This window comes from Salvelinus fontinalis, chromosome 2 (assembly GCF_029448725.1).
Source record: "Salvelinus fontinalis isolate EN_2023a chromosome 2, ASM2944872v1, whole genome shotgun sequence".
In the NCBI taxonomy this organism is placed as follows: Eukaryota; Metazoa; Chordata; class Actinopteri; order Salmoniformes; family Salmonidae; genus Salvelinus; species Salvelinus fontinalis.
In genome coordinates, this window is record NC_074666.1 from 7,996,052 (window position 1) to 8,018,314 (window position 22,263).

The window sequence follows — 22,263 nt, forward strand, 5'->3', positions numbered from 1 at the left end:
ACTTTGTCAGCTCGGGGATTTGAACTTAGAACCTTTCAGTTACTAGCGCAACACTCTAACCACTAGGCTACCCTAGTAATGAACAAATGTATTTCTTTAATCTTTATTAAAGCAGTGGAGAGTCCTGTTGAGACCAAGTCTCTTTTTACAAGGGAGCCTTTCATTACAAAGCATAAATGAATAAGTCAACACATGTAATATGTAGGTAAACGAACAATGTGTTTGAAGTGCACATTTTTCAAATTCGTTTTCTAAGAATAATTGCATTTGGAGAAAAGGTTAGATTTATAGGTTTATTTGGTAAAAATATGTCGATGTATCATAGCTGCGGGGCTACATTTACCAATAGGCGAACTGACAGGGCGGGGCTATAGTTCACGTCCCTCCTCTGACGTTATTTTGCGTGATATCGTGATGGATGCACAGGTACACTGGAAACTGGTTTTCACTAGTTACCACAGTCACAAAGTCAAAACTGTCTATATCGTAAAAAAATCCTGATTTTTCCATTGCTTTTTTTGGTTTTAGGTTAGGTTTAGGGTTAGGCATAAGGTTAGCAGTGTGGTTAAGGTTAGGTTTAAAATCACATTTAAAATCATACATTGAAGAAATAGGCGGGGTTTGGGACTTTGGGACTGTGGTAATTAAGGACGACCCTGCACACTGGACTTTACACTCAAAGTTGGGAATGAGGGTGGTGAATGGTAGTACCGCCAGTAAAAACAATGGCATTTAAAAAGGTCCCAGATTTCGCTCTTAACGGAAAGTAATGAAAGAGTAACTATGGAGACCTTCCTAATGTTATTAAACGAGTTGTTTATCATCAAGCTTCTTCTTATGTTTCTCTCCAGCGGACAAGTGTTGGGAGGTAAAGTACAGAAAACCTGTGTAATTCTTTGTCCATATGAAAACTTCCGCTTGAATTTTTCATGAGAATGATACGTTATGGTATGATAATATAATTTGCATCTATCTATTTAACTGTTGACTCATTTGGATTGTGCAATCTAGGCCAACTAGTCTACTGTATATGTGATTTTCTTTTATTGGCAGATTGAATTGCATTCAGGGATTTTGACGTTTAGATAAAATCACATTTATTTGTTCGATTATAATAATACATTGCATGAAGCATTATTGTTATGTTGTCGTTATAAGAACAGAAGAATGTGGCAGATTTATAATTCAAAGTGATGCAGTGTTATAGCAGGCAGATTAATATTAATCCAATTAGTTAAGGATCTATAAACGCGATAAGACCTCGTAAGAGGACACTGCCAGTGACACGATAACATAGGCTGCTATTATGTATTTGGAGCAGAAGTCTCCTGCAAGTACGTCTTTTTATATAGCTATTTGCGAATATATATATAAACTAGCATTACAGTTTTATTACATTCTTATAACCACATAATTAAATATAATATTACATTGTATCGCTATGGTTCTACCATCTGATGCTTTTTCCATGGCTGACCAGATTTAGGTTTATAGTGTAAGTGTGTTGGAACTATCCGATATAGTGTTTCCCCAAATAGCCCTAGTCTATTCAATGATAATGGGTTGCTTTGTGAGATGTCAACTGTGATTCTGCCAATGACGCAACTAACTACTGAAAGATCAGCAGTACTGACATAGTAGACAACATGGGTATTTTGGTTCTTCCATCAATTGGGCCACTGCTCCAGATATTCTGAATCTGAATGATGTCCCGCCAGCAGCACAATCTGCCTAGTTTTCCAGTTAGAACAATGCTCAGGGCATGAGAGTTTACATGAATTGAATTCAGATACAGGCAGTAAAGGTCACAGACACTTTGCAATAATAGCGGGCACTTAGTCCCTGTAGCAGGGAAATCAATAAGTTAAATGGGATGCTGCCAAAGAAGACCTAATTTTGCTGCCTCAATAGGCTAAATGATTGTTAGCATTCACATGTGCTTTAAGAAAGGGAAAAACCAACAGGGACAAAGTTACTATAGTGTTTTATGCAAGTTAACAAATGCTGAATATCTACACTACTTGTTGTTGGGTTCTCTAAAAAGAAAAGTAGCGAGGAAGATGAGGCCTAATGCGTTGTTTTGCAGCATGAAAAATAGGCTGCCCTTTGGCACTACTGGAATAGAATGGGTGGGGTGCAACCAACTATGATACAGAACTGCTCATACAGAATTTATCTTCAGTGTATGGAAATAAACCCTGCAGAAAACAGCAACAGGCCGTGACAGGATTAGCGTCTAGCCGAACCAAATCTTATTATTCCTAAATCTGATGACATCATATAGAATGATTTTTCAATCTGCTGTTTCTACACAGCCTCATTCTACGGGGATGGATATGTCCAGCTGAGGACTGTGGAGTTATCCAGCCGAACGTCGCTCCATGTGCGCTTCCGCACCTCAAGTCACAGTGGACTACTTTTCATGGCTGCCGGGGAGACAGACTTCCTCCTGCTAGAGCTGCACTCTGGTCGCCTGCAGGTGAGAACACACCTTACAGATAAACAGACATGCTGTAGCTCAGAGATTGCAGGTGAGAACACGCCTTACAGGCAAACAGACATGCCGTAGCTCAGACTTGCATATTACTTCATAGGCTCAAAGCAATGCTCCCGAGTGGCGCAGCGGTCTAAGGCACAGCATCTCAGTGCTAGAGGCATCACTGTAGACACCCTGGTTTGAATCCAGGCTGTAGCACAACCGGCTGTGATTGGGAATCCCATAGAGTGGCGCACAATTGGCCCAGCGTTGTCTGGGTTTGGCCGGGGTAGGCCGTCATAGTAAATAAGAATTTGTTCTTAACTGACTTGCCTAGTTAAATGAAAGTTAAATAAAAAAATGCTCACCCTCCACAGTACACTCTTCGAAAAAAAAGTGCTATCTAGAACCTGAAAGGTTCCTGGTAGAACCCTTTTGGGTTCTGTGTAGAACCCTTTCCAGAGAGGGTTCTACAGGTAGCCTAGCGGGAAAGTCTGCCGTTCTGCCCTTGAGCAAGGCAGTTAACCCCCAACAACAACTGCTCCCCATGCGCCGATGACTTCGATTAAGGCAACCCCCGTACATCTCATAGACAAACATTGGGAATATAATTGCCTTACTGAAGACCTCAGTAACTTTCAACGTGGCACCGTCATAGCATTTCTGACCTGCTAGAGCTGCCCCAGTCAACTGTAAGTGCTGTTATTGTGAAGTGAAAGCGTCTAGGAGCAACAACGGCTCAGCCGCGAAGTGGTAGGCCACACAAGCTCACAGAACAGGACCACCGAGTGCTGAAGCGCACCGCGCTTAAAATCGTCTGTCATCGGTTGCAACAATCACTACCGAGTTCCAAACTGCCTCTGGAAGCAACGACAACATAAGAACTGTTTGTTGGGAGCTTCATGAAATGGGTTTCCATAGCCGAACAGCTTATAAAATCATCATGTGTAATGCCAAGCGTCGGCTGGAGTGGTTTAAAGCTCGTCGCCATTGGACTCTGGAGCAGTGGAAACGTGTTATCTAGAGTGAATCATACTTCACCATCTGGCAGTCCGACGGACGAATCTGGGTTTGGCGGATGCCAGGAAACACTACCTGCCCGAATGCATAGTGCCAACTGTAAAGTTTGGTGGAGGAGGAATAAGGGTCTGGAGCTGTTTTTGATGGTTTGGGCTAGGCCCCTTAGTTCCAGTGAAGGGATCAGTGTGGAATAACTTGACTGGCCTGCACAGAGCCCTGACCTCAACACCATCAGACACCTTTGGGATGAATTGGAGTGCCGACTGCAAGCCAGGCCCAACATCAGTGCCTGACCTCACTAATGCTCTTGTGGCTGAATGGAAGCAAGTGACCGCAACAATGTTCCAACATCTAGTGGAAAGTCTTCCCAGAAGAGTGGAAGCTTTTATAGCAGCAAAGGGGAGACCAACTCCATATTAATGCCCATGATTTTGGAATTAAATGTTTGACGAGCAGGTGTCCACATGTAGTGTATATAGGCAGTTATTATCCTCAGAATGGCCAAAGGTTAAACTCAGAGGAAGGCTATGTTCTTATTGCTTTCATAGAAAAAAAGACCACCGTGAGTTTAAGGATTTACCACAGTCCCTGACAAGTTCATTCATGAATCTTTCTGGAAGAGACCACAGTTGGTTAAATGTTAGTATCTGCTGCAGCATGGAAGGTTATAGTTGATGAGTGGAAATAAATGTGGTGGAATGGATTCAACCTGGCATTCTGCTTGTGAATGACCTCTACTTATGCTATGTCAGACAGAAATATGCTGAGGAGAACAACCTTGATGTGCTACTTTCCTGAACCCTTCTGTTGTTTGATGATTTTTGTAACAAATCTGTAATGTTATCTTACAAAATAACCACCAATTAGTCTTTTGTTAATTTTTCAATTGAAAAACATTTATTGATACCTTCATCTCTCCTTTATCTTTCCTTCATCTCTCCTTGATCTCTCCTTCATCTCTCCTTTATCCCTCCTTCATCGCTCCTTCATCTCTCCTTTATCCCACCTTCATCTCTCCTTCATCCCTCCTTCATCTCTCCTATATCTCTCCTTCATCTCACCTTTATCCCTCCTTCATCTCTCATTTATCCCTCCTTCATCTCTCATTAACCCCTCCTTCATCTCTCCTTTATCCCACCTTCATCTCTCCTTCACCTCTCCTTCATCTCTCCTATATCCCTCCTTCATCTCTCCTATATCCCTCCTTCATCTCTCCTATATCCCTCCTTCATCTCGCCTTTATCCCTCCTTCATCTCTCCTTTATCCCTCCTTCATCTCTCATTAACTCCTCCATCTCTCCTTCATCTCTCCTTCATCTCTCCTTTATCCCACCTTCATCTCTCCTTCATCTCTCCTATATCCCTCCTTCATCTCTCCTATATCCCTCCTTCATCTCTCCTATATCCCTCCTTCATCTCGCCTTTATCCCTCCTTCATCTCTCATTAACCCCTCCTTCATCTCTCCTTCATCTCTCCTTTATCCCTCCTTCATCTCTCATTAACCCCTCCTTCATCTCTCCTTCATCTCTCCTTTATCATTCTTTCTTTCTCTCAGGTTCAGTTGGATTTGGGATCAGGTGAGCGTACCCTCCGCTCTGAGAAGGGGGTTCATCTGAACGACTTGGCCTGGCACTCTGTGGAGCTCCAACACGACCAGCACAACGTCACTCTGACGGTGGACCGCCACTCTCACACCAGCGTCAGGATCCCCGGGCCAGACCTGGACCTCAGTGTCCACGATGGGTTGTTCGTTGGTGGGACGGTTGGCCTGGACAAACCCTACCTCCATAGTGACGATGCCACAGGTTGGGTTAGAAGAAAAATATTAGATTTAAGTTATAATCAATGACTATAAAGTATTCTTCTCTTCCTCCTGCTCCTCCTCATCTTCCTCCTCCTCCTAGGCTTCCGCGGCTGTGTGGACGAGGTGCTCTTCAACCAGCACAACTTGCTGTCCAGCCTGCGGCCCTACTCGGGATATAAGAGTGTCCATGAGGTGTCTCTGGGCTGCAGTTCTCAGTTTTCTGCAGGCGAAGACGACCCCATCAGCTTCTTCAGTTCCAGGGCGTACATGTCCCTGCCCCCGTGGGACGTCCCTCAGGAGGGGGTGATGGAGTGTGAGGTACACACCTCCTCCGAAGAGGGGATCGTCCTGTACAGTTCTGCCCACCAGAGTGACTTTATCGCCATGGAGATCCAAGAGGGGACGTTGGTGGTTGTCGTTGGTAACGGCGGGACTAGGACGGAGCTGCACTCCCTCACGTACGTCAACAACCAGAAATGGCACCGGGTGAAACTACACTTGCTTCCTCACAGCGTGCAGCTGACTGTAGGTAAGGACGACCTGTACGGACCACGATGGAAACAAGTAGTAAACCTTTATTTTGTGTTGTCATTGTTGATTTTAAATTCAGTGTATCCACTTGTGTGACAGGAATTTTATCTTTTGAGTTGTCAAATTAGGGCTAGGGTTAGGGTTACTGAATAGTTACAGTACTGTAGTTGGAATGTTGTTGACAGTTTGTTGAACATCTACTGAACATCTAAAAAGCATATATTTGAGACTATTCAAATAAAGTGATACCAATGAATTGTATCTTTCTAGGTGAGGAGATGGTCAATCACAGCCTAGGGGCTCATTCCAAGTCCCTGCAGCTCCGAGGCCCTCTCTACATGGGTGGTGTGGATGACAGATCACGTTTAGAAGCCAGGAAGGCCGGCCTGCTGTCTTTCAATGGGAAGCGGCTGGCCGGTGGAGGATCCTTCAAAGGCTGTCTGAGAGATATCCGGGTCAATGCGCAGAGGATGGGGCTACCCCACGCTGTAGTCACCAAAGACATATCTGTCGGCTGTGAATTAGAGAAGCTTCCAGAAGCAATCACCACCGTGAGCCCCACGGCTGTCCTCTCTGTCACCTTGCCACTAGTCCACCATCATGGATCAGACAGGAACAGGAAGAAGCCGGGTCAGAACTTTCTGGTTCTGAAAGACTTAGTGGTTCCAGAAGGTGGGAGGGCTCTGTTAGAATCTAAGCACATCAAGGTGAACCTAGAGTTCCGGAAGCTTGGAATCCGTCAGTCTCAGATTATGTTCCGTATTGAAGAGCAGCCTGTGCATGGCCAGCTGAGGCTTGATGTGGATCATTCAGACCAAGATGAGGATTGGACCTTCAGCATGCTGGACCTGTGGCACGGTAGAGTGATCTACGTCCATGGAGGCTCAGAAGACCCTCAAGACTTCTTCATGTTCTCTGTCTTTACCAATAGCAAGAAGGAGATCCCCTTTTACCTCAAGGGAAACAAACTACACCGCTTCAATATCAGCGTCACTCCCGTCAATGACGCTCCCGAGCTCAGCCTCCCTGAGGGAAGTCTCTTCATCCTCCTGGAGAACTCCAAACGCTACCTTAACACGGATGTTCTCAGAGCCACCGACCTGGACAGCAACTCCACAGACCTAGTGTTCACCGTACTGGGGAACCATAATGCTGAAGCAGGCTTACTGGAGAACCAGGACCACCCAGGGACGGCCATCACCACCTTCTCCCAACCCGACCTGGAGGAGGGGAAGGTCAGCTATGTGCACACGGGAGGGCTGGTGAAGAACTCCCGGATGGCTGTGAGGGTCAGTGATGGGGACAAGGTGAGCAACACAGTAGTACTAAGGATCATGGCTGTCCAGCTTGAGCACAAGGTGGCCAACAACACAGGGGTGGAGGTGGACCAGGGTGGGGCTGCTGTCATCAGCAGTCAGCACCTAGCTATGCAGGTAAACATTGTGAAGCAGGGCTTTGACATCCGCTATGACGTGGTGGAGGCACCGCGATATGGCGAGCTGCAGCGGCTGCACTCCAGCGGAGAGTGGAAGCCCACCTTTGTCTTCTCACAGAAGCTTCTGGAGAAAGAGCGCATCAGGTACCTAGCTGTGTTGTTTGATCTGTGTTTGTGTGCAATTGTCCATTGTTTTAACACCACGAGTTGAAGGAAATATTTACATTTTATTAAATAATTTAATGGACAATAAATATTTTATTTTCGATTCTATTCAGGTACCTCAACACCTTCCGGGAGATCAGGACAAGCAATGTCACAGATCAGTTCAAATGCAGGGTCAGTGTGGGCTCAGCAGTGACTGATGAACTGGTTTTCCACATCACGGTGCGGTGGATCCACTTCAAGGTCACCAGCAGTAAGATGGAGGTCAGCGGTATGAGGAAAGTCCTTAGCAACGAGGAGCTCCGTGTTGTCTCCAAGGGCATGAAGCTCCATGACAGTGAACTTCACTTCAGAATGCTATCCCTGCCAAAGAAAGGACAGCTCGTGTTCGAAGACAAAGTCTTAATGAAAAACTCAACATTTAGCCAGAAGAATATATCTGACCACATGGTGAAATATGAGGTTACAGGTAGGCCTCATGAAGACACAAGGGACTCGTTTCGTTTCCAGGTGGTCTCCAAACACGCACATTCAGGGGGTTACGACTTCAGAATCAACATCAAGGCAGATGTTCATAGCCTGATCCAAACAAACAAAGGACTGTCCATCCTGGAAGGAGAAAGCAAGGTAATCACCAAGGATTTGCTGTTTGCTGAAACAGTTGGGGTTAAAGCAGCCCTTTATACACTCACCAGCAGTCCTAAACATGGCAAGTTAAAGCGGATCAATCTCTCTAATTCTACATCTATTAACGATAACATCACGGCGTTCACCAATCAGGACATCGTAGAGGACCGCATCATGTACGTGCACGACGGCAGTGAAACCACGGAAGACGCGTTCACGTTCCACACCACCGTCGCCAAACACACCAAAGCACACAATCACAAACGCACACACTCCAAAAAAGAAAACACTCACACCATTGACGGCATCTTCAACATCTCGATTGCCCTTGTCAATGATGAGAAACCGGTCCGCGTTGTTGACAAAGTTTTCCACGTGGCCAGGGGCAGGCAGAGGCTGCTGACGTTAGACGACCTACGCTACCACGACGCTGACTCAGACTTTGATGACAGTCAGCTGGTCTACACTAGACGGGGAATCCCCATGGGCGACCTGGTCCTAGTAAACGACACAGGCCACAAGCTGTACCAGTTCAGCCAGGAGGACCTGCAGCAGAGGAGGGTGCTGTTCATCCACAGGGGGGTCAGTATGGTGTGAAATCAGTAACTTTTATTACACATAAAATACACACACATACACACACACCGTTTTAATTATTGCTTTGTTACACTTACGAATATTAAAGATTTCACTCCATAGGTCAGCTTTGGACGCTTCGTCCTATTCGTGTCAGATGGGAAACACTACACATCCACACTGTTGGAGGTCATTGCCCAGGACCCCTACATCCAGGTGGAGAACAACACAGGCCTGCTGGTCCAGAAAGGCCATGTGGCCATCTTGGGTTTGGCCAACTTCAGTGTGTTTACAAACTTGGATGTCCGAGACGATGAGGAGGTGGTCTACCAGGTCTTCCTCCCGCCGAGACACGGGCATCTGTTCCACAACAACGTTAAGGTAAAATAATTGAAATAGCACCAGCGTTGTATTGTTTGTAATGTGCATGTTGTGTGTTGTGATGTTGTTCGTTTAATTTGACCTAGGGCATCAATGAAAGTTCAATTCAATTCAAAGGCAGACCGGTTTAGTATAATTCATTTCAATTGATTCAATTCAATTTGAAGGTGGATCGTTTCACTCAGCATGATCTGAAGATGGGCAGCGTGCAGTATCGCCATGATGACAGCATGAACCTGGCTGACTCCTTCAACTTCACGGTGAGCGTTAAAGAGGTGCGTCTGGACGCCAGCGTTGGGGTGAGAGTGTACCTGGAGAGCCACCAGCAGCCCCCCACTGTACTCTACAACCACATTGTAGTGGTGGAGGAGGGCAAGTCTGTCAAGATCAACAGAGGAGACCTGGAGGTGAGATACTACATTGAAGTTCCCTATCACAAGCAGTTTTTCTGTTAAGAACCATGGGATATCATCACAAGTTTTAGTTATAAGGGACACAATAACAGATCCCATTACCTTAACTGGGGTGTTACACAAGTGTTATCCTTAGGAATAATACGAGAATGAATTTACAAACATAGACACATTTATAGGTTACTTTGTTGTCTTGTAAAACACCATACTTCTCAAATACCACCAAATAGTCTAATTTCATGTCATGTCACATCTTTCATCTGACCTCTGTTTTCAGGTGACCCATAAGGACAGCCTCCCCTCTGAGATAGTGTACAAGGTGAAGACGGCTCCATCCCACGGGTTCCTCCGTAGGTCAACCCAGGGAGAGGACAATCCCGACCAGGGTAGCAGAGAGGAGACCATCCACTCCTTCTCCCAGGAGGATGTCAACATGGGACACATCCAGTACCTCCAGGTGGATTCAGACCAGACCCACGACTCCTTCCTTCTGGACGCCTCCAACGGCATCACAGTGGTCCATGACATCAGGTAAGTAGATGATAGGCTGACCAGAAGTTCATGACACCAGGTAGGTAGATGACAGGCTGACCAGAGGTTCATGACATCAGGTAGGTAGATGTCAGGCAGACCAGAAGCGGGGAGGTTGCCTGTTCAAGCCAAAAATGTGAATTACTCTCCATCCAGGCACCATGTACCGCGGCTGACACTGCGCCTCGATGTGTGTGTGTGTGTGTGTGTGTGTTGGGGTAAAAGGCAGATTAGTTTCCGTTCTAACCAAATGGACAATAAGCATCTCATTCTATTCTATTCTATCAGGGTCTCCGTGGACATCATCCCAATCCACATCCCTCTCAATGTCTTCAACGTGACCTTGGAAGAAGGGTCATCCACGGCCCTGACCAAGGAGGTCCTACAGGTCACCAACAGACACTTCTCTCAGGTTGACTTCTTCTACCATGTTTGTGAGCCGCCAAGCCATGGTCATATTGAACATGCACGCATTCCTGGACTCTCTATTCCTTTCTTCACACGCAAACAGGTTAGTAAAAGGTCCAAGGTCATCTATGTTTTTATCTTCTTCAGGTGGAACATCTTCTACCAGTAGGATTTTAAAAAGAGTGTCTATACTGGGCAGATGGAATTATACTGGACAGATAGATTTCCTAACCTCTGGGTCATTTCTGTGATTTCAGGTGGATTCAGGGCATATTTATTATGTCCATGATGGAAGTGATACCCTGTCAGATAACTTCACCATTATCGCCAACGACACAGACACCAGAAAGCACAGCCAGCCCTGCATGGTGTTCGTCCATGTGACGCCTGTCAACGATGAGGCCCCAGTCATCACAGCCAACAGGATTCTAAGGGTGAATTTTTGTGTGTATATAACACAATAATACTGTAGTAACAGATATGTGAAATAACAGAGATGGAAGGAACTTGAGAAACTGGCAAAAAAAGTGTGAGGAATTTGGGATTGACCTATGCTAGTATGCTCCTCCTAAGTTAAGTCAGTGTGTTTTAGCCTCATGATTTTGACGAACAGGGTTTATAAGAAAATTATGTAATTGGCTCTATTTTGGGAGTGGTCAGGAAACTGTGTCACTGGTTGTTTGGCAACTTCCTGTACATTTGAACCTGTGTCATGAAAAATAATTTAGCAAAGGCTTAGAGTTGAGAGTTTGCCCCAACTTATCAAATAGTTGGAATTCCTGACATACTATCAGCTGTCCCTCTTGACCTTGACATGTTTCTGTTGTTGCTGGATTTGAGTCCAATTGAGTTATTTTGTTGTTCAAGTGTATGAGCCACATTGTAACATTTACACCCTTGTGACTTCAAATATAAGAGTGTAGCATTGTTCCAAGACAATAATTTTTTGAGGTTACAAGTTAAGAATCTGGTATTTTGAACATTCAGTCAAGAGTGCACGGATTTCCTCTTCTGGTGTTTTTGAAGTACCTTAATCTGTCCACCAGGACATCACTCTCAGTGGTGGGATCAGACACCAACCAACCGTCATGACATACTGTAGGTCAGTGGTTCCCAATTAGGGGTACTTGGCCTATCCACAGGGGGTACTTGAGAAGACTCATGAGACCATAGGCCTACTACTATAATGCACATGAGGGGGTACTTAAACCCCCTAAGGTCGATGTCCCCGTGGAAATCTAAATAGCGTAATATAAAAATCCCCATAAAAATCTGTCAATTTATGCTAGAGATGTATGTTTTTTTTGCATTAGATCCACTTCCGCATCTGCAGTGAAAGGTGAGAGAGCTAGAGCGGTGATAATCAGACCATGACACATCCAGAAAATCGGTCTTCTCACAAAATCGTCTGTAGCGTCCGAACGGTTTGGCCTAGAAACTATCATGTTTTGCTCTACGACCCACACAAGCGTCTTGGGACTCGTCTGAAGTCGGTACAGCCGATCTGCCAACTTCTGTCGGTAGCTTCCGAACAGTTGGGGCTACACACAAATATGACCCGTCTGTGGAAAGGTGAGACTCTCACGAACACGTACATGTTTTGCTCTATTATGTGTACAGGCCTCACAAGACTTGTCTGAAGGTCACCGGTACCAGTCAAAAAGATTTATGGAAGTACAGTACTAGTCAAAAGTTTGGACACACCTACTCATTCAAGGGTTTTTCTTTATTTTTTACAATTTTCTACATTGTAGAATAATTAATAATTAACACATATGGAATCATGTAGTAACCAAAAAGGTGTTAAACAAATCAAAATATTTTTTATATTTGAGGTTCTTCAAAGTAGCCACCCTTTGCCTTGATGACAGCTTTGCACACTCTTGGCATTCTCTCAACCAGCTTCATGAGGAATGCTTTTCCAAGTCTTTTAAAAAAAAAAAAAATTTATTTTTTTATTTTATCCCATTTTCTCCCCAATTTTCGTGGTATCCAATCGCTAGTAATTACTACCTTGTCCCATCGCTACAACTCCCGTACGGGCACGGGAGAGACGAAGTTCGAAAGCCATGCGTCCTCCGAAGCACAACCCAACCAGCCGTACTGCTTCTTAACACAGCGCGCCTCCAACCCGGAAGCCAGCCGCACCAATGTGTCGGAGGAAACACCGTGTACTTGGCCCCCCTTGGTTGGCGCGCACTGCGCCCGGCCCACCACAGGAGTCGCTGGAGCGCGATGAGACAAGGATATCCCTACCGGCCAAACCCTCCCTACCCCGGACGACGCTATGCCAATTGTGCGTCGCCCCACGGACCTCCCGGTCGCGGCCGGCTGCGACAGAGCCTGGGCGCGAACCCAGAGACTCTGTTGGCGCAGTTAGCACTGCGATGCAGTGCCCTAGACCACTGCGCCACCCGGGAGGCCCTTACTTTTCCAACAGTCTTGAAGGAGTTCCCACATATGCTTCCTTCACTCTGCGGTCTAACTCATCTCAATTGGGTTGAGGTCGGGTGATTGTGGAGGCCAGGTCATCTGATGCAGCTCTCCATCACTCTCCTTCTTGGTCAAATAGCCCCGACACAGCCTGGAGGTGTGTTGGGTCATTGTCCTGTTGAAAAACAAATGATAGTCACACTAAGCATAAACCAGATGGGATGGCGTATCACTGCAGAATGCTGTGGAAGCCATGCTGGTTAAGTGTGCCTTGAATTCTAAATAAATCACAGACAGTGTCACCAGCAAAGGACCCCCACACCATCACTCCTCCTCCTCCATGCTTCTCGGTGGGAACCACACATGCGGAGATCATCCGTTCACCTACTCTGCGTCTCACAAAGACACAGCAGTTGGAACCTAAAATCTCCAATTTGGACTCATCAGACCAAAGGACAGATTTCCACCGGTCAAATGCCCATTGCTCGTGTTTCTTGGCCCATGCAAGGCTCTTCTTATTATTGGTGTCCTTTAGTAGTGGTTTCTTTGCAGCAATTCGACCATGAAGGCCTGATTCACGTAGTGTCCTCTGAACAGTTGATGTTGAGATGTGTCCGTTACTTAAACTCTGTAAAACATTTATTTGGGCTGCAATTTCTGAGGCTGGTAACTCTAATGAACTTATCCTCTGCCGCAGAGGTTTCTTGATGGTTTTTGTGACTGCACTTGAGAAACTTTCAAAGTTATTGAAATTTTCCAGACTGACTTACCTTCATGTCTTAAAGTAATGATGGACTGTCATTTATCTTTGCTTATTTGAGCTGTTCTTGTCAGAATATGGACTTGGTCTTTTACCAAATAGGGCTATCTTCTGTATACCACCCTTACTTTGTCACGACATAACTGATTGGCTTAAACGCATTAAGAAGGAAAGAAATTCCACAAATTAACTTTTAACAAGGCACACCTGTTAATATAAATGCATTCCAGGTGATTACCTCATGAAGCTGGTTGAAAATGCCAAGAGTGTTCAAAGCTGTCATCAAGGCAAAGGGTGGCTACTTTGAAGAATCTCAAATCTCAAATACATTTTGATTTGTTTAACACTTTTTTTGGTTACTACATGATTCCATATGTTATTTCATAGTTTTGATGTCTTCACTATTATTTTACAATGTAGAAAATAGTAAAAAATTAATGTTTCCAAACTTTTGACTGGTACTGTATATATGGAGACTGTTTAGTGCCAAAAATATGGGGTTAAATACATGTAAAAAAAGAAATATATACAAATGTTTCCCGATCTTTCTTATATCTCTCAGATATAGGACAGACATTTCAGAACAAACATCCTTTAGATTTTTGGGGTACAAATTTTTCATCAAATTATTATTATTATTTTTATTCTTCAAGGGGTCTTAAAATTCAAAATCAAATAGCAAAAATATCCTTGGTATGACCTTGGTGGTACAGTAACCAATAAAGGTTGGGAACCACTGCTGTAGGTTGCGGTACAATACGATGGTAGAATATTCATAGAATTTCCATGTTTGACAGAAATCTTTTCAATTCTCAATCTGTTTCTTTCTGCTTGTTTTGCTTGTCGTCTTCTCTACCTGTAACTGTCCTCTTCTCTACATGTCCCCTTTACAGGTATGGGTGAACTCAGTCACAGAGATCAGTGTAGATGACCTGAGTGCTGAGGACAGTGACTCTCCACCGGAGGACCTAGAGTTCATCGTGACCCCGCCTAGTAACGGTCACCTGGCCCTGAAGAGCGCCCCCTCCAGACACATCCTCAACTTCACCCAGACACACACCCTCCACGGACAGCTGGTGTTTGTCCACAGTGGTGAGACTATGAATACTGGATAGTAGATATCAATAGGAGGTAGCTGCTCTTACAGAATAGTAGGTTAGTAGCACTGAAGGGTGCCAACAAAATGCTGGAGATGCAAGTGGACAATATACGACATGCAAGTTAGACATACAAGTCATACCCCTGTTCTGGGGGATTATAAGGGTTATAACCACAGACATATGTACAGTAGTATATCCAACGACCAGAAGCATTAAGACAGACTTTTGTTCCTTGCAGGTGCCTTGTCGGGAGGTTTCCACTTCCAGGTCAATGATGGGTTGAACTTTGCCCCCCGACAGATCTTCAGCACCACGGCACGCTCCCTGGTCCTCAGCCTGGAGCGGAACCACGCCCTCACAGTGTTCCCAGGTAACAGTAACTAGATACACTGAGTATACAAAACATTAAGAACACCGGTCCAAATCAGCAACACTGCTGGGTTTTTCACACTCAAAAGTTTCCTATGTGCATAAAAAATGGTCCACCATCCAAAGGACATCCAGCTAACTTGACACAACTGTGGGAAGCATTAGAGTCAACATGGGCCAGCATTCCTGTGCAACGCTTTCCACACCTTGTAGAGTCTACGCTCTGACGAATTGAGGCTGAGGGCAAAAAGGGGGAGGGGATGCCACTCAATATTAGGAAGGTGTTCCTAATGTTTGGTATACTCAGTGTATATAGACTTTGAACTAAGCCCTCACAGTGTTCCCAGTTAACAGTAACTAGATATATAGAACATAAACCAGTTATGCTGTTCCCAGGTAACGTAACAGGAAATATAACTATAGCCCCCCCCTACACCATAATCAGAATAAAGTGTATTGTCCTAAAGAGGAAAATCTTGGTACAGTTCACAAAGTGAATATATAAAACCTATAACCACCACCACCGCCGCTGCCACCTGCATTAGCCTCATTGTCTAGCCTGGTCCCAGATCTGTCTGTGCTGTCTTGCCAACCCTTTTGGTGTTTCGCATGACAATGACCATAGGAGTTGTCAAGGCAGCACAAACAGATCTGGAACTGGCTAGTAAACCCCTAGTCTTTCTGCTGCAGTATAAAGTCATTCTCAGCCTGTACTGAATCAGATGATCATGGTGCCAGCTGCCAGCCTGTACTGAATCAGATGATCATGGTGCCAGCTGCCAGCCTGTACTGAATCAGATGATCATGGTGCCAGCTGCCAGCCTGTACTGAATCAGATGATCATGGTGCCAGCTGCCAGCCTGTACTGAATCAGATGATCATGGTGCCAGCTGCCAGCCTGTACTGAATCAGATGATCATGGTGCCAGCTGCCAGCCTGTACTGAATCAGATGATCATGGTGCCAGCTGCCAGCCTGTACTGAATCAGATGATCATGGTGCCAGCTGCCAGCCTGTACTGAATCAGATGGTCATGGTGCCAGCCTGTACTGAATCAGATGGTCATGGTGCCAGCTGCCAGCCTGTACTGAATCAGATGGTCATGGTGCCAGCTGCCAGCCTGTACTGAATCAGATGATCATGGTGTCAGCTGCCAACCTGTACTGAATCAGATGATCATGGTGCCAGCTGCCAGCCTGTACTGAATCAGATGATCATGGTGCCAGCTGCCAGCCTGTACTGAATCAGATGGTCATGGTGCCAGCTGCCAACCTGTACTGAATCAGATGCTCATGGTGCCAGCTGCCAACCTGTACTGAATCAGATGATCATGGTGCCAGCCTGTACTGAATCAGATGATCATGGTGCCAGCTGCCAGCCTGTACTGAATCAGATGATCATGGTGCCAGCCTGTACTGAATCAGATGATCATGGTGCCAGCTGCCAGCCTGTACTGAATCAGATGATCATGGGGCCAGCTGCCAGCCTGTACTGAATCAGATGGTCATGGTGCCAGCCTGTACTGAATCAGATGCTCATGGTGCCAGCTGCCAGCCTGTACTGAATCAGATGATCATGGTGCCAGCTGCCAGCCTGTACTGAATCAGATGGTCATGGTGCCAGCTGCCAGCCTGTACTGAATCAGATGGTCATGGTGCCAGCCTGTACTGAATCAGATGGTCATGGTGCCAGCTGCCAGCCTGTACTGAATCAGATGGTCATGGTGCCAGCCTGTACTGAATCAGATGGTCATGGTGCCAGCCTGTACTGAATCAGATGGTCATGGTGCCAGCCTGTACTGAATCAGATGGTCATGGTGCCAGCCTGTACTGAATCAGATGGTCATGGTGCCAGCCTGTACTGAATCAGATGATCATGGTGCCAGCCTGTACTGAATCAGATGGTCATGGTGCCAGCCTGTACTGAATCAGATGATCATGGTGCCAGCTGCCAACCTGTACTGAATCAGATGGTCATGGTGCCAGCCTGTACTGAATCAGATGATCATGGTGCCAGCTGCCAGCCTGTACTGAATCAGATGGTCATGGTGCCAGCTGCCAGCCTGTACTGAATCAGATGGTCATGGTGCCAGCCTGTACTGAATCAGATGATCATGGTGCCAGCCTGTACTGAATCAGATGATCATGGTGCCAGCTGCCAGCTTTTACTAGCTGGTTATGTGGTAGGTTGCTAAGTAACTTAATCATACTTAACTTACCAGCCATTATGCCTCCTGGCCAGAGGCCTGGTTTATCAAGATCATAGGATAACGGAGGTGGCATAGTCTTACATTATACAGAAAGGTGATTCAATCGCCCTTGAGACCATGCTACCAGTACGGTATCTTCCAAGATAATGTTGTCTAGAGAGCTGCATGTAACACCCACAGGAAAAAAACATGAAATAGCTACTTAGACTTCCTGTCTCTGTCCTGGTTATGTTTGTAATGCTGCAATGTCCTAACAGTTACAACAGACAATGAAGTTTGTACAACCTGCCGATCATGTCTTTCATAGTTACAATTTGTAGTTACAACAGAAGTTTGTAGTCTACAACATGTCAATCTTTTATTACAACAGACAAGACGTTTGTACAACATGTCACTCATGTCGTTTTATCCCTACTAAACACGGTCCTGTTTTCTCTCTGCAGGCTCTGTGAATACCATCTCTCAGAATAACCTTCTGGTGGTTACCAACGACAACGGTGACATGGGAGGGAACCACTCCATCCTTTACAATGTTACCAGTCCTCCAAAGCTGGGGAGACTGCTCAGAAAACAGACAGACAACTCTACTGCAGAGATCTCCTCCTTCACACAAGACATGGTAATGCAATATCACTTCTTACGGTAAAGTCAATAGAGACACAGTTTTATTTATGTTTGGCACAGTTATGTTTTCTTTACAAGACACATTTTAAGAGTGTCTTTGCAACAATAACTTGGATTTTGAAGTTAAAATATCCCTATCTTTCTCGTTTCTCTGTTGTCTTGTTATTTTTAGGTGAATGAGGGTTTGATTAGTTATGACCAAACCCATCCTGAATCGTTGGGATGGATGACTACAGACTCCTTCACTTTCACAGTGTCTTCGTCCCCTGTCTCTCTACAACCTCAAGTCTTCAGCATCCATATCTCCTATGAGCATGCTCCTGCAGAGCGCAACACCATCCTCACTGCTAACACTGGTGAGTCAGTTAGTCTGTGTTGCTGTTAGACAGACAGACGAAGGCTCTACTGGACTCTTGACTGTAGTATGCCCAACTAACCTACCCTGCAGAATACCATCACTGGTCCAAAACCTCAAGTTAAACTTTTGAATTTATTCTTATTTGCAATGACAATCCTGATATTGATGAATGTTCAATAAAAGCTGTTTGTTTATGATTGTATGTTGTTCTTCTCTGTTACCAGGTGCTGTTGTGACTGAAGGTGGCAGAGTGGTGATTGACAAGATGCAGCTGGATTCCTCTAACCTACTGGGCAAGCTGTTGGAACCCCAGCGACGTTCCTATGAGGTCTGGTACCACGTCACCTCTCTACCCCAGCACGGCATAATCACAGTGGGAGAACGCAACCTGACCAGCGCCAAACCCAACTTCTCCCAGTTCATCCTGGATAAGTTTGGAATCACATACCAGCACGACGACTCCGAGACGAGCCAGGACTTCTTCACCTTTGAGGTTTGGCTGAATCGTAAGGGCCAGCCTCCCCAGAGACCCTCAGAGCCCAGCCTGATAGTAACAGAGTCGTTTGACCTCACAGTGACCCCTGTCAATGACCAGCCGCCCCTGCTCCGGACCAAGTCCCCCAGTCTGAGTCTGGTGCAGGGGGACACGGTGGTCATCAGCCCTGAGAACCTCCTGGTGGAAGACCTGGACAACCCTCCAGAAGAGATCCATTACAAGGTCTTCTTCATGTCATCTTTTACTGTCCTTCACCTTTACAGGGCTCACAACCCCTTATCGTTTACACCTTACTTGTTGTTGTCATTTTTACAGTAATTCTGTTTTCCCTCCTTACTTTTTTCTGTGAGTTGTTGAGACACGTCTGTGAAATGCATTGATGTTTTATTTGATTTGATTTAGGTGATCAGCAAACCCAACAATGGCTTCCTGTCTCTAGGAGAACAGCTGAATGAGACAGTGTCTGCCTTCTCCCAGGCGGACATCAACCATGGCAGAGTCCACTTCGTCCAGGATGGAAAACCCTCTTCAGGGGTGTTCTACTTCAGTGTGACTGACGGGTTCCACCGGCCGCTGTACAAGCTCTTCAACCTGGAGGTCACCGCAGCAACCGTCTCCATGGTGAACAACACAGGATTGAGGCTGGTGCAGGGTCAGACAACCGCTACATTGACAACAGAACACCTGGCTGCAGAGACCAATGGGAGACACAGTGTGACGATTCACTATAGAGTGACCACACCACCACACCACGGCAGTCTCCTCATGTCCGACCTGCCAGTCAGTGAGTTTAACCAAGAGGACCTTCACTCATGCAGACTGTCCTATCACATGACGGACCTCACCTCCTCCTCGGACAGCTTTGAGTTCACAGTCTCGACACCGGAGAGCAACATGACCGCTCAGACGGTCAATGTCACGGTCCGACCGCTCATCCATTTCAGCGAGCGCGTCCTGATCCCCAGTGGCATTGCCGTGAAACTGAGGAAGGTCTATCTGGACGCCACAGACCTCGCCACACTCAGCGGCAGCGACCCTGTCTTTCACATCCTGTCCCCGCCCAAACACGGCAAGCTGGTCAAGGTAACCTTTGACCTATCGGACGGCGCCAATCACTCGGTGGAGTCGTTTACCTTCCGGGACGTGGTGCAGGGCAGGGTGGCCTTACAGGAGACCCTGGCACAACAAAGACACAGCAACAACATCGCCGATCAATCAACATCTTTACTGTCCCAATTAGGGACCGCCGACCACAACACAACAGAGATCCATGTGTCCATGCTCAATGACTCCTTTTCATTCCTTCTGAGGGCGGATAATGTTCAGCCAGCTGTAGGAGAGTTTTTATTCACCATCGTGCCATACGAAGAGAGTTTGAACCACACGACCAGGTCACCTGGGCGCAATCGAACCACAGGCGGCAGAGGGACTACAATCCACTCTGCCACCCACCCTCACACCACAAACCACAAGACCCACAACAAGACCCTACAGAAGCAGTTCAAAGCCCGTCACCACTGGGGGAACCAGACCCGCGGAGGTCACCCCATGATCCCCACCGTCCCTGGAAACACCCATGGGAAACACAACATCCACGGCCCCCACAGAATCACCCCAGTTCGGGGAGAGTCCCTGCCCCGGCCGGCCTCCGACCCCCTGCTGCTCATCCTGCCCTTCCTGGCCTGCCTGCTGCTCATCGTCATCCTGGTGGTCCTGATCCTGGTGCTGCGCCACCGCAGGGAGAAGAGGGCCTTATCCAGAGGGCTCATCCAGGAGCTGGCGGCTGCAGCCGGAGATGGAGGCCCAGAGGGGAGCCCCTACCTGGGCAGACCGGAGAGGAGCATTGCGGTCCCCTCAGTGGTGGTGACTCCGCTGCTGGGCCCTAATAGTTGCCCCAGTACTCCGGTCCTCAATGTGCTGCGTAGGGGAACGCTGGCTCCACGTGACCCTTGTCTGCTGCTCTGGGCAGTAGATGCTGTTCCTGATATGGTACAGGCCCAGCACTGTCAACACCCCGAGCCCACTCTGAGAGACAACCAGTACTGGGTGTAATTGATCCACAGCTCATACCCCTACATTGAAACAGAGATACTAACTAAACTTTATACTATTGAGTAGCCCCACACCTACTCTGAGAGACAACCAGTACTATGTCTGATTGAACCCATACATACCCTGAAACACAGAGACTTGGTTTAACCTTGCACCCAATATACTGTAACTATTGACTACTGATGTTTGCATTCCAATGTTGGTGCTGTTTGCTGGTTTCATTGTGAACTTGATTTTGGGTCCTTATAAAGAAAGTTCTTAATTGGTTCTACAATTCACCCTGTTACAATGTTTTATTTGTGGCAACTATTTTACTTTGGCTTTATTGGGATTTTATATTTTATACGTTATTTGACCAATTAGTTTTGCGCCAAGATGTTTCATTATAACTTTTCACAATGGCTTCAAAAACCTGTCCGTTTTTCTTCAGGCCAGTAAACTGTTTATTTTTTTTAGAGTAGTTGTTAATTCTATTACAGTATTTATGCTTCCTGTTTTATAAAAGATGTATGTTTCAGTTTGCGGTTACACTATGAAGTTTACATTAATCTGACTAACATAGCAATTCAACTTGTCAGTGGTTAGAATGACCAAAGGAATAGATATAGAAAGAGCCATTTATAGATGCACATGTACTGTATATACACATCTGCTTGTAGCTTGAAACAGGAACTGAGACTACATTAGATCTGTTTTCAAGGAAGTGCCTTTAGTTTGAATGCAGTCAGTCAGCCATGATGTTGTAATGGTCACAATGTCTTCTAGTCTGGTTAGGAACAATAGACCAAATACTTGACTAACACACTTTTTTGTTGTAAATAATTATACTGAAATGCATGTCTTCAGTCATTATCCAGTATTTTATAACCATATGATAACTTAAACACGCATGTCATGCCTGATTCAGTGTTTCTATTGGCTAGTAAATATGCAGCCCACTATTTCTATAAAAATACTTGATGACACACTCTCTTTGTTTGTAAATAATGCATGTCTTCATCCAGTCTTTTTGTAACCAAATGATAACTTCATCATGCCTGTGCTTCGGGCATGCCAAACCCCAATCAGTGTTTTAAATGTCTGAATACAAAGTACTATACATGTAAATAAATACCGTATGCAGTCAAATATATCTATGGTAATAAAGATGAGCTATAATGAGAACACATACTACACCAGTGTGCTCATCTTTGCTGCAGCCTGCAGCCTGCAGTAACACATATCTGTATTATTCAAATAAAATATTTGTGTTATATATATAGGTTGTGTACAGGGCTGTGAAAACGTATTTCCTCCCTTTCTGATTGTCCCTACTTTTGCATATTTTTTGATACGGAGTGTTCTTCAACCAAAACCTAATATTAAATAAAGGGAACCTGAGTGAACAAATAACACAACAGTGACATACTTATTTAATTTATTTCATAAACAAAGTTATGCAACACCCAGTGCCCCTGTGTGAAAAAGTAATTGCCCCCTTATACTCAATAAATGG

General features: G+C 45.6%; 1 protein-coding gene across 1 annotated transcript; it reads left to right on the top strand.

Moving 5' to 3' along the window:
• The first annotated feature begins 681 nt into the window (after nt 1-681).
• LOC129811146 (chondroitin sulfate proteoglycan 4-like) lies at nt 682-21,936 on the top strand. Its single transcript, XM_055862353.1, has 17 exons — nt 682-868; nt 2,316-2,479; nt 5,053-5,302; nt 5,402-5,830; nt 6,103-7,411; nt 7,546-8,641; nt 8,759-9,016; nt 9,184-9,423; nt 9,707-9,960; nt 10,249-10,471; nt 10,626-10,802; nt 14,455-14,653; nt 14,900-15,031; nt 17,682-17,857; nt 18,035-18,218; nt 18,445-18,938; nt 19,119-21,936. The coding sequence occupies exons 1-17, from the start codon at nt 784-786 to the stop codon at nt 20,766-20,768; spliced, it is 7,320 nt and encodes a 2,439-aa protein (XP_055718328.1). The 5' UTR covers nt 682-783; the 3' UTR covers nt 20,769-21,936.
• Nucleotides 21,937-22,263: the final 327 nt, after the last annotated feature.

Coding starts and splice junctions, on each gene's coding strand:
- LOC129811146 (XM_055862353.1), top strand. CDS start 784: ATGGAGACCTTCCTAATGTTATTAAACGAGTTGTTTATCATCAAGCTT. Junction 8,642..8,758: donor TGCTGTTCATCCACAGGGGG/GTCAGTATGGTG, acceptor TTCACTCCATAG/GTCAGCTTTGGACGCTTCGT. Junction 9,424..9,706: donor TCAACAGAGGAGACCTGGAG/GTGAGATACTAC, acceptor CTCTGTTTTCAG/GTGACCCATAAGGACAGCCT.